Raw genomic sequence first — 18,261 nt, 5'->3', positions numbered from 1 at the left:
CGCGCTCTTGAGATAAAACACTCCTATACCCACTCCACTAGCATCACAAAACTTCAAACAGCTTTATCAAAATCGTGTAAAGCAAGAACAAAGTAAGACATAACTTCTCCTTCAAAATAGCAAAACTATTCTCGCCTTTCCTCTCCCCATAGAAATTTTCCTTTCTTCATACATTCAAGAATTGGGGCGCGATAGTACTCAAATTCTTAATAAATCGCCGATAAAAAGTAGCTAACCCATGAAAACTCCTAACATCGAAACCGTTTGAGGAGTCGGCCACTCTCCGATTGCTCTTACCTTCGCCTCATCTACCTCTATTCCTTCAAAAAGAATAATAAACCCCAAGAATAACAGCTTATTAGTTAAAAAAGCTGCACTTCTTAAGATTAATATACAGCTTATTAATCAGAAGGTCATCAACACCTCCCTTAAATGCATCGATGATCCTCCTCGGTCTTACTATAAATCAGATATCATCAAAATAAACTACAACAAATTTGCCAATAAAAGATTTCAAACCCGATTCATAAGCCTCATGAAAGTGCTTGGAGCATTGGAAAGTCCGAAAGGCATCACCAACCATTCGTACAACCCCTCCTTTGTTTTGAAAGCTGTCTTCCACTTATCTCCGGGTCGAATCCGAATATGATGGTATCCATTTTTCAAATCCACTTCGAGAACCACTTAGCACAAGTGCAACCTATCCAAAGATGTCATCCAATCTCGGAATTGGAAACTTGTAACCCACGATTATCTTATTAATGGCCCTGCTATCTACACACATCCGCCAACTCCCATCTTTCTTAGGAGTCAACGAGGCCGGAACACCACATGGGCTCATGCTATTCTGAATGTGTCCCTTTCGCAACAACTCCTCCACCTTCTCTTTTAGAATCTCGCTCTCTTTTGGACTCATCCTATAGTGCGGTAAATTAGGCGACTAGTACCAGAATTAAGTCTATATGGTGTGAATATCGCGCATAGGCGGCAACCCATCCGGAATCTCTTCGTGCATCAATTCGCTAAATTCCTTCAATAAAGGTTTAACCGATTCTGCCGCTCCTCCACTTGTAATTCAGCCTCGGCCTCAATTGCTTGTTTCACGACCAAAGACGTGAATCAGTCGGTCTCCTTAACCTCGCCTTCAAATTTCCTCGTAAGGGTAAGGAAATTATTTTCAGCAGCTTGTTTTCCTTTGTTCTTCAAGCGCGGAACGTATACTTCACTCCATCCTTCACGAGGTTATACCGATTGCTTCTTCCCGAATGTCGAGCATCTACATCAAATTGCCACGGTCTCCCAAATAACACATGACATATATCCATGTCTACTACATCACAATACAACTCATCATGATATTTACCGATGGAGAATGGAATTTTACATCGCTCGCTATCCGAATGCTTTCCGCTCCGATTTAATCCATCCTAACGTATAGGGATTAGGATGCTTCTCCACGGTATCCCCAGTTTCTTCACCGCCTCCTTCCCAATGATATTCTCCATACTTCCACTATCAATAATCACAAGAAAGATCTTTCCCGAAATGGTGCACCTGGTTCGGAATAACCGATGGCGCTGCTAATCATCTTCTTGTTTTGGGGCCAACATCATTCTACGCACCACATAGTTTACTTGCTCCTCTTCTTCATCTTCAAAATCATCGTCCTCACCATCCACGCACAAAGCAATATCCATCTTCCTCCTCTTCTCGCTACGCTTTACGGTCTTTCTCTCGAGGGCATTTATTAGAACGGTGCCCGTGCCGATTACACCCGTAACACTTTATCGCGCCGGTTTAGTATAAGGGTTAGGGTTCGCAGTTTTCAGGCTTGCGCTCCTTATCCCTCGGCTCGCTCATAGGGTGCTTTTCTATCGCCTTATCTTCCTGATTTCGCCCTATGTTAAAGCGATTATTGAAACTGCTCTTTTCTACCGAACTGCTCGAACTACTACCTCGATAATTTTCGTAGCCTCTTCTTCCCTTATCTTGCTGCATCAATTCTGCCTTCATCGCCATATTCTTAGCTTCGCTAAATTTCGCGAACCGCACTCCAATTTTATCTCGAATGAAGGGTTTCAAACCATCAAGATATCTTGCCACCCGCCGTCCTCCGTCTCGATAAATTATTCCGCTCCGCCAATCTCATAAATTCGGCCGTATACTCATGCATCATCCGATTGCCCGCCGGCAACGTTGATACCGCTGGAACATAATCTGCTCATAATCGGGTGGAAGGAATTCTTGCTTCAAGCCTTCCTCATCCTAGTCCAAGTTCGAACTCTCTCTTTCCCTTCTCGTTCTCTCCTATTCTCGTAATCTCTCTCACCATACGACGCACCGCCCTTTAATCTACAAGCTACTAATCGCACCCTTTTCTCACCAGGGGTCTCCATATAGTCGAAAAATCTATCTATATCGCAAGCCAATCCGTAAATTCTTCTATGCCTCGACTACCATTAAAATAAGAGATATCGACTTTCAATTTAAAGTCGTTACCTTCACGATCGTCATAGCGTCGTCTTCCATCTCTCCGATCATATCCTCTTTGAAATCCTCCATGACGACGCCTGCCGCCATAATCAAGCACGTTCCTCATCAAAATTTTCAGCTTTCTTCTTCTTCCGAACTCTCCAAAACAGAGGGTTATTCTCGCCTCATGGACGAGAAGGCCTATCAACGGGATCACCACGAGTAAGATCCGCACCCGCCTTCGTCGTTCCACCGATTCCGGTTCACATCAACGCCGAGACCTTCGAATCGTTCATTAACTCCAAATCGTTCTTCGAAACGACGAAGACTTTGATCGAATCGTTGATCCAAGCGTTCCATTAAACGCCGCTCCAAACGTTGCAGCCGCCGTCCCCAACGGTTGGGGCTCCGGCTCCGAGCATCGTCACGAAGACCACCGCCGCCGCCATAGGCTCGATACCACTCCGACGCAGCCCGCGAATAATTCAAGCAAAACCTGCTTAGAGAGAAAAATCTCGAAATTCAATATTGATGATAAGAATGTTTTGTATTCAAAACAACCCTAAACACCCTTTTATAGGGGTTAAACCTAATTATAATAGGAAACCTAATCATAATAGGAAAGTTACCTAATCTAAATTGGAAACCTAATCATAATAGGAAAGTTACCTAATCAATTGGAAATCGTAAACATCAAAATTAGAAAACCGCCTTTTAAATTAACTCATAAAAATATCCGATGTCGTCGATCGGTCCACCGCTTCTAGTCACATCATCGTTTCGCCTTCCGTTTGGACACATGCCGTCCAATCGGTCCAAAAACGCACCACTAATAGAATCCGCATCAGGTTTTCGCTGTAGCACTACCCTTGTTAGTACTTCTCCTCAAAAGGGTATCTGGTATATCTACGATGAGAGGTAAGAGATGATACTGAACAGGATCTTGCTGCATGGCAATCCATGTGTCTTGAATCGTCGAATGGTGTTTCGTCACGTGTTAAGAGGATATATGCTAGGATTAAGTGGCCCGTGTCAAGATGACATGACATAGCCCACTAAAGATGATTAGAGGATAGAATTTTCAACGAGTCCTGCTCCAAGCTCACCACGCCAAATCTCTAAAAAAACATCCTAATAAGGATAGCACGAGATCCTGCCACTACTCCAGAGTTAACCCTCCAGAGACTGGAACTGGGCTGCGCATGGCCTTCCTTGCATGAGCCTTTCCAACCTGCGATAAACCTTCCAGCCTAAGCCCTTGTAGCGTGCTTGGAAATGTGAAATATATTATCATGAAAGAATTACGAATCTACACGTGTCATTGAGTTAGCCTGGATGAGCTGGTGCACGACTGATGAGACGGTAGAAAGCAGCGGAGGGGCGAATGAAAGACGAATTACAATGTCTCTTCTCTGTTTTGAGAAGGCAGCACAAATGAAGTACTCCTTGAATGTAGCTGAACTGTTATGCTGAAAATGGAAGGCATACTAGTTACTGCTTGTCTTAGCGTACTGTGCTTATAAGTGTACGCATGTTTTTTTTTTGGTAAGGAAATAAGTGTACGCATGTTGAAGACCATGTGATCCGAAAAATGTATATCGAGTACCACAAACCCTTCCAACTCCTGTACTTTTATCACGTTGAACTCTTTGGATCTTCTCAACTTCTAATTGCATTACAGACCAAAACAAAAAAAAACTTCTAATTGCATTCTAGAGTAAGCAGAGCCCAATCAGATTAAAGTTGCCCCTCCTCTCATTTCATGAGAAGGAATCCTCAAATGGTTTCCCCATTCCAAGTAATCTCGTTGCTTGAAAGGAGATTCCTTGGTAATTAATTGAATTGCCAAACATTTTGGTCTTCAACGAGAGAATACTTCTCATTGGCGACGGCGAAGTTTGACGAATAGCAACCAATGGCTGACAATTGACGGTGGAGTCCGTGGTCGATGACCGGCGGTAGAGGCGACCGGCAACCGGTGGTGGTATGGAGCTTTTTGATAATGGGAATTGGAATGCCTTGAAGGAATCCGATTCACATGAAATCAAACGAGGCCTACACGTTTGGGAAAACTTTCCCTCCTCTAGGCAATTGATGTTTGGCAATTTTTTTGGATAGTTTGAGAAGATGCAATTGCATTTCCAAAAGGTCGTGCTTTTTCCATTGCCCTTTTGACTAAAACACTCCTTAACGTGATAATTTGACTATATTGTCTTTTGTGGTCCCACTTTTTAGCATTTCTCTTTTGCTGATATTTTAAGAAAGTGTTGTAACATTTTTATTCATTGTGTCCCTTTTCTTTTATTTATTTTCTATTTTTTGTGGGTTTCACGTTCATTTTCCTTGTCTTCTTCCTTCTCTACATTTCTCTCATGTAACCACTCACAACAATAAAAAGGTAGAAAAATGGAGACTTCCATGCTTGTGTAGGCAGAGGCAACTGAACTAGTTTTCATGACCCACGACAATACCTGCTCTAGCCACCTAAGTGAAGGCTTTGCGCTACATGTCTTATGTCTTATGATATCAAGGGGATGGTGTTCACGAAGAGTGGCGCATACTGGTGGGGTATGAGGAGGTTGTGCACTCTGCATTTGATGAGGTTGGTGAAGATGCAGTAGTTCGCGCCGATGAGGAGGACGAGCTGGGAAGAGTGATAGGGAGGATGAGGGCATACTCTCCACAATCTAAAATACTTCATTGAAAAACCCTTCTACGCACAAAAGCAGCGTTGCTCACAATCAATTTCTCCTCATCTAACCGTTGAAAATATCCATTGACCAATTTGTAAATTTCCTCGCAAAGAGCATGAATTACATTGAGGTTAAGCGAATAAAATCGGTAGCAGAGACGGAGGTGGTCAAAGAGGAGGAGAGCTTCATCGATGTCTCGGTGGTGGGTTGATGTGGCCCTGCCTAGGATATGCGAGCACTTTTGACCTTCATAATTCTCTATTTCTCTGCCTCTTGAGAGAACAGAGTTTGACAAAAAAAACGAAGAGAACATAAAGGAGAAAAAAAATTAAGAAAAGTGGATGTGGAACCCACAATAAAAGAAATAGGAAATCAATTTTAAAAAGGGACAAATGGATGCTAAAAAGTGAGTCCCACAAATGGCAATATTACATAACATTATGTGAAGGAGTGTTTTAGTCATAAATGAAGTGGAAAAAGCGTAACCCTTTCCAAATACCTAAAACCTAAAGTAGGTCCGGAGGAGTTTTGGGTTTTAAGCATTTCCGAAATCCTAATACATTCTTTTTCTTCAAACTTTGCCCTCACTAAACTTTCATAATTCCAACAATGCCCTCACCTTGCGCAACATCATCGGCGGCCTGATTTGGCCAGATTTGTCATTGGCGGTTCTTGCCTTGGTTCACGCAACCCTAGGCTGCGTTGCGTCACCCCAAGCAACCATGACTTGGGGTTGCACAACCCCAGCAACCCTAGGAGAGGGCCGCCGATGCCAAATCTAGCTTACTAGCGGCCTGCTTATTGCCTGAGCCCTTTACCTGTTTGAGCTTTAAAAAAAAAATAGCAAAAGTCTTTTACAAAACACCACTTAAACCAAAATTGCTTCCTAATGCACCATAAAATTACAATTTACCAAACACTATTTGCATTTCGAAAAACCTCTAAAACTAAAATCTTTTGCATTTTCCTAAAAAATTTGCCCAAAATCCCAATCGAATGCAACCTTTTTTCTAAATTTCCAACAATTGCAAGGTCTAAAAGCATAGTAGAGTGAAAGAATGACCAACAACTAGGGGTGATCAGTTCTAGGGTGGGCTGATTCCCACACTAGAACCGGGAATGGACCAGAACAGTCGGTTCCCAGTTTGTGAAACTAGGAATCGGCCCACCTGATCCTGGACTCATTTGGGAATCGGATCGCTAGTCGGCCCCGTTTGAGAGGCGTGATAAGCTAATAGAACACGAGTGATGTTAATAGAACAAGCTTGTGATAAGCTACTTTTCCTAATCCGTGCAAGATTGCAAGTGTTGTTACATAATCTAAAGCGATGTTGAAGAACAAGCTCGTGATAAGTTAAACATGATGATCTTCTCCACGAACAAAACTATAATGATCATTGAGAACCAAGTTTGAGAGGTATCGAGTTGCGAGGGAGGCGTGAGTGTTCCATGACTCAGATCGAGAGAAGTGAGAACGAGAGGCGTGAGCGATGAGCGTGCGTGACTAAGTCTGAACAAGAAAAAAATGTGAATTAGGGTTTCATAAATTTGGAATAATAAGAATAAAAAAAAAAGTTAGCCCGATTCGGATGATTTGAGTGGGTGAGTCCACACCTGAAAGGAGCAACAAAACCAATATTTGCCGGTTTCAAATTTTAGAAATCGGGAACCGCCTAAAACCGGCCGAATTGATCCGGTTGGTTTGCTGATCCCTAACAACAACCGCCACTCAAGGCGCATCTTGTACATTTAAAATATGATTATGGGTCAAGAGGTATTTCTATGTCTAGCGGCTCTTCACTGCTAATTTGGGTCAATTAGATCCATGGAAATATTTCCACTTAGTATATTTCATGTTACCTTTGGATGAGTTCAATAGCCCCAGACCAAGCACTCGTACGGCCAACCGGCTTATTGAAAAAACTTTGTGCACCACCAGGTTGCTTTCAACTAGCTCGTCACCATAACACGCCTCATCAATCATTCAGCTGATGCCAAAGACTACTTATATGTCTAATTAAGCAGAGTCGGGTCTCATAATCTATCGTATCATGATGGGTTTCAGAAAAGCTTCCTGTACACGGTTCGAGCTTAGCCTCAAGTAACCTCGAGGTGGTTTGAGCTCGACTCAATTACACTCGAGTATGAAAAAGTGAAATCTACATTGCAATATTAATCGGTCGCTTAAACTCGAGAGCTATCCAAATCGACAGTCAATGTGTTTAACTCGGGTCAATTAGTGCTGAACTTGGTGACAAGTAGGGCCGTCAAAAAAGCCCGGGTCGACCCGAACCGAGCCCGAAAGTTTTCGGATATTTTCGGGTCGAGCCTCAATTTTGCTTCGGGTAATAATTCCATGATATGAGTATGTAACCCGAACCGAACCGAAACACGGTACACCCACCCTACCTACCCAGTACCCAAAAGACAAAAGTATTGATGGGGAGCGAGCAAAATGGTTCGACAACGAGAGTTCGAGTCGCGCGCTGATTATTTCCGGAATTTCCTGAATATCAATAATAAAAAAATCGATGGAAAGTATAAATAATTTTCATTCTCTTTTATAACGGTGTGTTCTGAAACACCTGCCTTGTATTTTTCTGCCCCCTTCCGTTAAATATCTGGGAAAAGGAATATCTCAAGACGAGAGCAGAATAATCTCTCGATTTTACGCAAAGCCGGCGAAAATTTCAGGCGAATTATTTAATTTCTCCGGCCCACCAAATCGACCATGTTCTCGTCTCCCTGGAATTTTTCCTTTCCTCCCCCATTTTCCCTCTCCCTAAACACACCAAACTTCACACAGAAAGAGAGAGAGAGAGAGAGAGAGAGGCGTCAAGTGTCTGTACGTGCTCGCTCCGAATCACTCCTGCTTGGACTCTCTCGCTCTCTCGCACTCGCACGAACGGACGACGAAGAAGAAGAAGGAGACGACGAAGACGGCGACGAAGGAGGAGAAGAATCTGAGAGGCCGCGTTTCGATTCGTCATCGCTCGCGTCATTCTCTTCCGGCGACGGCGCATTCTCTCCGCCTCCGGCTCCGCCATTGATTTCGTCGCTCTGACCTCCGAGGCGGAACCTCGCTCCTTCTCCAGCTCCCGGTGATCGGTTCGTCCACTCTCTCCTCCCGTTTTTTCCTTGATTGGAAACTCGAGCATCGGATTGTCGCGTGCGCTTGTCCGCGTTGAAATTCGCGAAACGGCTTGTTTTGTGGCTGCGGTCGATTCGATTGGGATTGTTGCATGAGGTTTTTCGAAGATGTGCATGCGTATCGATGGACCGTGTGCTTACGTGTGCAAGCACCCGCGTGTACGATCGAAATGATTGTGTCCTCACCTTTTTTTAGCTTTAGGACCTGGTTGCTGTGCTTTGTTTGGTGATTTTTTTTTTTCTTTCTAGCGATGTCGATTGTTTGTCCAGGTGTTTGATGGAAGGCAATGAGAGGATATGAAATGCGCTGCTGAGCTTGCCTCGTGTTCTCCTTTTGTTCTGTGAAGAAGAGCGTCGTTGCTGAAAGGACCTGGGGAAAGATGGATATCGGATGTAGTCTGCGGCAGTCGAATGCTCTTACCTGTGGAGAGGGCACAGGTCGCAAGGCTATGGAACTTGCTAATCCTAATCCGAGGTTTAGATATAGAAGTTTCGGTTTTAGTCAGTTTAAGAGTGTGAATAGCTACAGACCGATGTGCGCTAACAGGAGCGTGAAACAAATGGTTGTTCGTAATGGCTGTTGTAATTCGGCCGGGGGATATAAGCCGGAGTTGGACAACTATTTGTGTGGTTCATATGTTAACAGGTTCCCTGTTTTTAAGGTCGGTAATGTTTTCAAGTCATCTAGAAGGCTTAGATTTCAATGTCAGAATAATGATTCCTTAGCATGTGTTAATGGAAATGGCCGAAATGTAGAGTTCATAGAGAGTACTGAAAGCTCGGAACTAATTGATGTTTCCGATACTGATGATTCGAGAGGAGGAGGAAGAGAAGAAAAGGATGATCGGGAGCCACCTAGTCTTGAGGAACTGAGGGAATTGTTGCAAAAGGCATCGAAAGAATTGGAGGTTGCAAGGATTAACAGCACTGTGTTTGAAGAGAAGGCTCAGCGGATATCGGAAACTGCCATAGCTTTGAAGGATGAAGCTCAGAAAGCCTGGAACAATGTCAATAGTACAGTGAATACCATACAAGATGCCGTAAATGAAGAATGTGTTGCCAAAGAGGCTGTTCAAAAGGCAACAATGGCTCTTTCATTGGCCGAAGCAAGGCTGCAGGTTGCATTGGAATCGCTAGAACTCGCAAAAGAAGAGAACGGTACTCTTGGTACTGCAAGTGATGCGGACGAAATCTCTAATGATGAGGAAGAAGCATTATTGGTTGCTCAAGAAGACGTAAGAGATTGTCAGGCAAATTTAGCCAATTGCGATGCTGAGTTGAAGCGGCTGCAGAACAAGAAGGAAGAACTGCAGAAGGAAGTGGACAGACTGGATGAGGCTGCAGAGAATGCTCAGATGGATGCTTTGAAGGCAGAGGAGGATGTGGCGAACATAATGCTTTTAGCAGAGCAAGCTGTTGCTTTTGAACTTGAAGCTGCACAACGTGTAAATGACGCTGAGATTGCTTTAAAAAGGGCAGAGAAGTCTATATCTAGTACTTATGTTGATATTCCAGAGATGACTGGTGGGAAAATGACCGACGAGAAGATGCTTGAGGAAGAGAATACGATTCGAGCCATTGGTAGCACTGCTAGTTCTGAACGAGAGAGAGATGTCGTCGTTGGTGGTGATCGGTTAGCTGGTGCGCATTTACTGGATCAGCAGGCTGATAGAATTGAGATATATGAAGAGCCTGAGGATTTGGATGATCAAGAAAATGGTAAGCTTGTATTAGATTCTGCAAGAGAAGCTGAGGTAGATGCAGACAAATCGAAGTTTCCAGTTCAAGCAAAGAAGCAAGATGCACAAGACTTGAGGGAGAGCTCTCCCTTAGGAGCTCCAAAGGCACTATTGAAGAAATCTTCTCGTTTCTTTTCTGCATCGTTCTTCTCTTTTACTGTAGATGGGACTGAATTCACACCAGCATCAGTTTTCCAGGGACTCTTGCAGACTGCAAAGGAGCAATGGCCCAAGCTGGTACTGGGGATAATGCTTTTTGGGGCAGGGTATGCATTAGTGTTACTTCTTGACTCATCTTATCATTTAGTACTCTTTAACTCTCATCCTTGGCAAACTTTTTTACAGTCTTTGCTCTTTATGTCATCTGGTTGTTGAGATTTAAGAGACGGCTATAGACTGAGTTTTGAAAGTGATGGTTCATTGTTTGAAGTTGTCCGTTCAAGTTGGATCTAGATTGTTAGGATGATACCGCTCAAGACCGTTTGCTTTTATATTTTGTAACTTCTTCCGAGAAGACCTATGATCTTTTTGTCTAGATAATTCAATCACGATTCAGACATCAAGTTTTGCATCTCATTATCTAGATGCTGTGACTTGTACAGGGCCACTATTTTAGCCCGACGAGCTGAGAGAGCTGATCAAATGCTTCAACAGTCGCAAGTCGTTAGTGCCAGTGTAGAAGAAGTTTCCTCTAACGCCAAACCTCTGGTCCGCCAATTGAGGAAAATTCCTAAAAGAGTAAAAAAGCTAATGGCCATGCTTCCTCAGCAAGAGGTTGTGCATTAAATTTATATACTTCATTAGTTTATTTTTTCCTTCCCAAGTTAACAGTTTGTGAACATATGATCACGTGCTCAACTTGCAGGTAAATGAGGAAGAAGCTTCTCTCTTTGATATGCTGGCATTGCTTCTAGCAAGTGTTATTTTCGTTCCTGTTTTCCAAAAGATTCCTGGAGGTAACAACTCCATTAATTTTTCCTTCCCTTTGCTCAAACAAGCTTTCGTATATTAGTACAGTCCCACAAATGATGTGTGCTTTTTTGTATGTTTTAAAATGTTATAAGTTGTTGTCTTCTGTTTGTCTCTAAGTGTTTGAGCGTGCTATTTCTTCAACATGTCAGGCCCTTTTTTCTCAGTTTTTGGTTTCCTTGTTGGCAATCATTTGTATTTGATGGTTCAATCCAATTAGTATATCATAACGTAGATAGAGCTGCACTAAACTTTCTAGTGACAAAAATGTGCTTCACAAGCTAACTCCTTATGCAAATAATTTACTGTGTATCAACATCCTTCCACGTTCCTTGTAGTTCCCCGTTTTTGTTTATTACTTCTTAAGTTCCCCATTTCATGTGCAAAATCTCAGAAGCATGTGTATATGCTACCTGTTGGCCTTCTGTCATGTTTAGGCAGTCCTGTCCTGGGGTACTTGGCTGCTGGTATTCTGATTGGACCTTATGGACTCTCAATTATTCGGCATGTACATGGGACAAAGGCAATTGCAGAATTTGGAGTGGTTTTCTTGTTATTCAACATTGGCCTTGAGGTGAAAGTGATGATTGCTGTTTGATTTTTTCCAATTTTTTGCATCAGAGTACTTAAGCTTTGATCTGCATTTTCAGCTTTCTGTTGAAAGACTTAGTTCTATGAAGAAGTATGTCTTCGGATTAGGAACTGCTCAGGTGATTGGAGACCTCATATTTTTTAATCCTTTTTGAATTTGCTGGCATTGTCTCGTGCCATTGGATATATAATTTTCTAATCCTACGTGCGAATGCACCTGATGATCACAGGTTTTAGCAACAGCTGTGGCTGTTGGCTTGGTTGCTCATTATGTATGTGGGCTGCCTGGTCCTGCTGCTATCGTCATTGGGAATGGCCTGGCTTTATCTTCCACAGCTGTCGTCCTGCAGGTACATAGCAAATCTCACTTTACCATGTAGTGTCAGTGCTTCCTTCTTAACATATAAGAATAAGCAAGTAGCAAAATAAATCGGTATATTCAGTTTCCTGGGATTACCTATGTGGCCTCAGGTCATTATCTTCTGAGGAAACTTAAATAGTGAGCTCATATGGATTCGCGAATCTTCCATCTCCTGTGATAATGTGCATTGGATTAGTGAGATGATGTTTTGGAATAAAAGTACTGGCAACATCTGCCTTCTTGTTGTGAGAACAATTTTCTCTAGAACTCAACCTGTATTCATTCTAACTTTCAAACACAACAGGAGGTTTATATTTGATGTCCTCTTGATGGATATTTTCATGGAAATTATACACAGGTCCTGCAGGAACGAGGTGAGAGCACATCACGTCATGGACGCGCAACATTTTCTGTCCTACTTTTCCAGGTTTGCAATTTTCTTGATAAATATTTCTCCACTAGATTTAGAACCTAAGGCTTTCTCCATCAGCTCTGTCACATCTTTCAAAAATTTTGATGATAGAGATTCTGTAGGGAGAATTGTCTTAAGACGAAGATAGGTATATCACGAGAGGTAGAATGTGTTTCTGTATGCATCTAACTAGATTGACAAGTTCTCCTTGTACATCTGTCTTCCTTAGGTGCCATGATATGGTGACATTTTTTTAGTGTTATGGTTAGTTTGACATTTACCCTACGAGTTCAAGGGAACTTTGTTGGCTTGTAAATGACGAAATACTCCAAGAACATGTCAAATTTCATGGCCAGTGCTTTTAGTTAACTGTAACACCATGCATATTTCAAATTATCCTATGTAAACGTTAACATGCCTGGATACAGTTAAATACAGGAACTCATCCATTGTTAACTTCTTGCTATGTTCTTTTTCGGTTCTTGAACAATTCTTGACATTGGTCTTTCATTTGCTTCCAGGATTTGGCTGTGGTGGTATTGCTTATACTCATACCTCTTATCTCACCGAATTCATCCAAAGGAGGGGTAAATTGTTCTATTTTTTCCCATGGTCCTCATCTTTGGTTTTTCTTTATTGTATAATGCAAGTCATACACCTCTTCCAGAAGTAATTTTAAATTTTGAACTTGACCAGTATTTAGTTTTCACCAGAATGTCTAGTTGTTCTTAGTCACTAAGAATCATGTTGTCATGCCAAGTTAGATTGGCGTCCAAGCCATTGCCGAGGCCCTGGGTTTAGCTGCAGTTAAGGCTATTGTTGCCATCACTGCTATTATTGCCGGTGGACGCCTGGTAAGTTCTCATAAATCGATTGAATGATATTTGACTGATTAACTGTTGGACGCCTGGTAAAATGCGTATTATCTGCTTAGGGAACAAGGGCAATCTGAGTGGTAAAGATCTAACTTGGATTAATTGCACAATATTTTCATTCAAATGCATGAAGCTTTCTTAGGCACTTCAGATGTCAATTCGTGTTTCTTTTTTGCATCCATAGCTGCTGGCGTTCTGTGATCATGACCTTGTCAATTAAAAGGATTTTGGTGCATGATCAAGCTCATATTAATAGTTATGCTGGATGCTCAGACTGAGATAGTACACCAGAGATATTCTTTGCTTAATGTCATGTCCTGAGGAATCTGAACTAGTTGATGTATCTTGGTGAATGTTGCTCGAGTTCTGTTTCAAATGGTGTCGTGCTTAATTGTTCTAGTCACAATGAAGTTCAGGCATGTGGGGTTTTTTCTTGTTTGTATGATTTGTCTCTTTTAAGTACATGTGAATATTTAAATGTACAAATAGCAGAAAGAGAACAGGCAGTTATTGGCCTGCGTGCTCGTGTGTTCAGAGTGTTCTTATGTGCTTCTGCTTTTCACAATTGTTGACTTGTGCTCAGCCTTAGTTTCATTCTATTTCTGCAGCTTCTGCGACCAATTTATAAGCAAATTGCAGAAAATCAAAATGCAGAGATATTCTCAGCCAACACCCTCCTTGTTATTTTGGGAACTAGTCTTCTTACAGCCAGAGTATTGTCTCTTTCCACATCCAGTGCACATATAATTTTTCAAATGATACTTAGCGTCGCAGTAGTAATTCTTTCCCAATAAATATTGCAACAGGCTGGTCTTTCCATGGCATTAGGCGCCTTTTTAGCAGGCTTGCTGCTTGCAGAAACTGAATTTTCTCTCCAGGTTGAATCAGATATTGCTCCATATCGCGGCCTGCTGTTAGGCCTATTCTTCATGACGGTATTTTTTCTGTCATTTGTCTATTCTCTTTTCCATTTTTATATGAACTTCATATCTGTTGCTACAAAAATAGTTGATGCCTTACAGTAAATCGATAATCAGTTAAATTCTCCTTACATGAAAAGCTATGCTCATTCATGTTGTCTTTCTTCTCTTTAATGATTGCTTCGTGAAATCATGTAACATCTGAACTCGAGAAGTAATGAGAGAAAAGTTGCATTCCTCTTCAAGGGGGATATTTTTAATTCTAGTGGACCATCAGCTATGACTGGAACTTGCTTGTAATGATGACCATTTGGTGGGTGTCCAGGTTGGAATGTCAATCGATCCAAAGCTTCTAGTTTCAAACTTTCCAGTCATAACAGGGGCACTGGCACTACTAATTGTCGGCAAGACTATTTTGGTTATGTTGGTTGGCCGGCTTTTTGGGATCTCGATAATCTCTGCAGTAAGAGTGGGCCTTCTTCTCGCTCCTGGTGGGGAGTTCGCATTTGTGGCTTTTGGTGAAGCGGTTAATCAGGTATGTCAACTTATAAGTCAGAAACTTTTGACCCGTATTCTTGTCATTGATTATTGGACAAGAGCTGAATTGCCGTCCTGTGTTATTGGCAACTTTAGCAGTTAACAGTTGGCATCTTCATACTTTCATGTTGCTTTTTAGGCATTAGAGTTTCCAACATTTGTCAGTGCTTTTACTCTGAATTTTGTCCAGGCAATTATGTCTCCTCAGCTGTCATCTCTGTTGTTTCTTGTGGTGGGAATTTCAATGGCCATTACTCCATGGCTAGCTGCTGGAGGCCAGTTACTTGCCTCTCGTTTTGAGCAGCATGATGTCCGAAGTCTATTACCTGTTGAGAGTGAGGTAATGTGCTTTAGTTTCAGTGTCTATTTCTTATGTGGATAGCTTAATAATGATATCATACTCGTAGCACAGCCATTTCTACTGTCTGTCTGCAATAACTCATTCTCAATTGACGACAAAGAGGTCTATAAGTCCTGTGGGTTTGGGCACCACAGTTGAAAGGTTTAATGATAATATCTTGGGTATGAAAGATTTGGGGGAAGTTTAGGTGTCCTTGTTCGATCCTAGGTCTAGGTTTAGCAGTCCCAGCCACTGAGAAAACTATTGATATGGTATACTTGGAGAATGGAGCGTCGTTGCTCTGGACGTGCAAGTCTAGGTGTTGAAGATAAAACTGAAATTCTTGCATGAGAAACAAGCTATAATAGTTCAACATGCATAATTTACTGACATTAGATCCTCAGGGAGATTCAAAGTAGATTCCATGTCACCGTCATCATCTGGTGATATCATAGACATGGACCGAGTCAGAAAAACACAGAAATGAGATGAAAACATTATTTAATAATCTCAGTTTTGCTAGATTGCAAATGATGGATCCGTATGCTATATTCATGGTCCTTATATAAGTTTAAATTGCATTTTCATCACAACAGTGATTCATACTAACAAACCCACATTTGCTTTGGCATGATCACAACAGACCGATGATTTGCAAGATCATATCATCATTTGTGGATTTGGACGTGTTGGCCAGGTATTGCAATTTAAAATTGGAATATAGTCCACAGTAGGACACATTTGGAAATTGTCAATGTTCATATTTACATAACTGTTTACATTGCTCCCAGATCATTGCTCAGCTTCTTTCAGAACGACTAATCCCATTTGTTGCACTTGACGTAAGGAGGTAAAGAAATTGGTGACTCCTCTTACATTGACTGATTTTATATGTTAAGTTCAGTTTTTGGCATTATGCAGCTTCAGAGTTTTCCTTGTGCAAGAACTGAGAAACCAAGTTGTTTATAGTCATAGTACCTTTTTGGTCTAGTAATATATATGTGTTGTTAACTAAACTTGTCAATATCGACTTAATTATGATTACAGCGACAGAGTAGCAGTTGGTCGTGCCCTGGACCTTCCTGTGTTCTTTGGAGATGCGGGCAGCCGAGAGGTGATAAGTGACATTGCTAGAAGTGTGTTCAATTTTGTTATGTGTTAATCCTTACAAGCTATACTTGGTTCCCTAGGTCCTTCATAAAGTTGGGGCTGAAAGAGCATGCGCTGCAGCAATTACCTTGGACACTCCTGGTGCAAATTATAGGGCTGTTTGGGCTCTAAGCAAGTACTTCCCCAACGTAAAAACTTATGTCCGTGCTCACGATGTGGATCATGGCGTCAATTTGGAGAAAGCTGGGGCTACGGCAGTTAATATTCCTCTACTTAATTGTCCCCCCTTTTGTTTTCGTATTTGTATGTTAGTCCAATTGTAAGATCAATCAGATTAACGGCATGCTCTGATAGTTATTCAGTCTTTCATTACCTGAGTGCCTTTGCTGATTGACATCTATGCCTTGATGGTTTTGCTGCCAAAAACTCACAGGTTGTTCCAGAGACCCTGGAACCCAGTCTACAATTGGCTGCTGCTGTTCTTGCACAGGTAATTACAACGATATTACTTGACAAATACACTGTTTCTGAAGGTTGAATTCACTCTTGTTAGGGCCCTGGTACTATGTGATGGTAATTTGCATGGGGCACAAAGCTGCTTTTCTCTGATCCTGGACCTCCCAAGTCCCAATGCGATGGTACTTGGCAACAGGATAGTGATTTAAGCTTCTATAGATTATCTTGGCCAAAAAACAGATTTTGTAAACTATACTCAATGCAGCAAAAAATAATATTAGCTGGTTTCATATGCTTTGTTTGTTCCTAACTAACGTAAAGTGCCACTAGACATTCCCATCGATCTTTTAGTTCACGGGAAATCTGAAATGAGTAAGAGACCTCTGTTGCATACCTGTACATTTACTAGCTCAAGTTTAGTTGTGCCTTAAAAATAATTATTTGTTGATAAGAAAGCTATCTCATTGACTGTGTGATGCCTATCTATCTCATAACAAATTGGAATGGCCTACTGGTAATGCATTTTAGGCTGCAGCACCTGCTGGATTCCAGCCTAATTTTAGTACAGGGGCTCGCTTGGTGGCATGACCCACATTGTAACATCGAGAAAAAGAGCGCTGAAAGACTTGATTTTGCTTGTTGCATTTCTTTCATTTCCTTACCTTTCCTTGTTTAACCTTAGGCGAAACTGCCAACTTCAGAGATAGCAGCAACAATAAACGAATTCAGATCCCGCCATTTGTCTGAGCTTACTGAGGTACATAATACTTCCTCCATCTTCAGATACATATATAGTCTCAGCAAGTGCATGACAGAACTTTGGCGGCGAATGATGAAAATATTCACTGTTATATTTGCAGCTATGTGAAGCCAGTGGAAGTTCGCTGGGTTATGGATTTTCTCGAATCATGAGCCGACCCAAACCTCTTCCCTCGGATTCATCAGATGAGAATGAAGCCAGCGAAGGGACGATACCCATATAACAAACTACTAGTACAGGCCAAGCCAACCAGAACGGGCGGGGGAGGATCGAATAAATGTAAAGCAAACCGCATTGGTTTAAATTGTACAGGGTTATACAGAGTATTGAACCGGACATTTGACACCGTGATCATTCATTTGGTTCCACAAATTTTGCTAGACGTTCTCTACGATCGCCTTCGTCGCTGCGGCTTTTGTCCTGTGGCTTGAAGGCAACGCTGGATTTGCACGGGGAAAGAAACAGAGAGCTTGTAACCCTTTCATGCAGGAAATTATTGATTCACTTGCTTTTTTGTTTTTGGTAAGGAACTTGCTTTTTTGTTTGTGATCAAGGAAGAGGAACAATTAATTAGCTTTTATTTTTTAAACCACAGAGAATTTACGCCTCTGTCTCAGAGGCAAAGGGCAATGAAATTGGTCATCTCGTACAAACGATGTCCATTGAGGCAAATTCTAAGAGGGTTCTTTTGCTACGAGGAAAACTGTTTTCGGAAAATTATTTTTCGACTTTTCAGGGTTTTAATGTCGAAAAATTAATCGATTTATGAAAAATGTTTGTAGTCGATTGAAAATGACAAACTTAAATTAGGGGAAAACGATTTCCACTTCAGGCAAGAAGGAAATCGATTTCCCTATATCACTAAAAGTATTTACT

General features: G+C 41.7%; 1 protein-coding gene across 1 annotated transcript; it reads left to right on the top strand.

Moving 5' to 3' along the window:
* Positions 1-8,025: 8,025 nt before the first annotated feature.
* On the top strand, positions 8,026-17,907 carry LOC115691739 (K(+) efflux antiporter 2, chloroplastic). Its single transcript, XM_030618449.2, has 21 exons — positions 8,026-8,273; positions 8,586-10,320; positions 10,657-10,828; positions 10,920-11,010; positions 11,461-11,597; positions 11,674-11,733; positions 11,845-11,964; positions 12,334-12,402; positions 12,909-12,974; positions 13,152-13,241; positions 13,871-13,975; positions 14,069-14,197; positions 14,508-14,717; positions 14,910-15,059; positions 15,703-15,756; positions 15,851-15,909; positions 16,107-16,173; positions 16,250-16,426; positions 16,603-16,659; positions 17,308-17,382; positions 17,486-17,907. The coding sequence occupies exons 2-21, from the start codon at positions 8,696-8,698 to the stop codon at positions 17,606-17,608; spliced, it is 3,636 nt and encodes a 1,211-aa protein (XP_030474309.1). The 5' UTR covers positions 8,026-8,273; positions 8,586-8,695; the 3' UTR covers positions 17,609-17,907.
* The last annotated feature ends 354 nt before the right edge of the window (positions 17,908-18,261 follow it).

The sequence above is a fragment of the Syzygium oleosum genome, unplaced genomic scaffold, assembly GCF_021117445.2.
Source record: "Syzygium oleosum isolate NSW1041296 unplaced genomic scaffold, Sole_v2.1 Sole_v2.32, whole genome shotgun sequence".
Classification (NCBI taxonomy): domain Eukaryota; kingdom Viridiplantae; phylum Streptophyta; class Magnoliopsida; order Myrtales; family Myrtaceae; genus Syzygium; species Syzygium oleosum.
The sequence above is the reverse complement of the archived record's forward strand: the minus strand, read 5'-3'. Positions and strand labels throughout refer to the sequence as shown.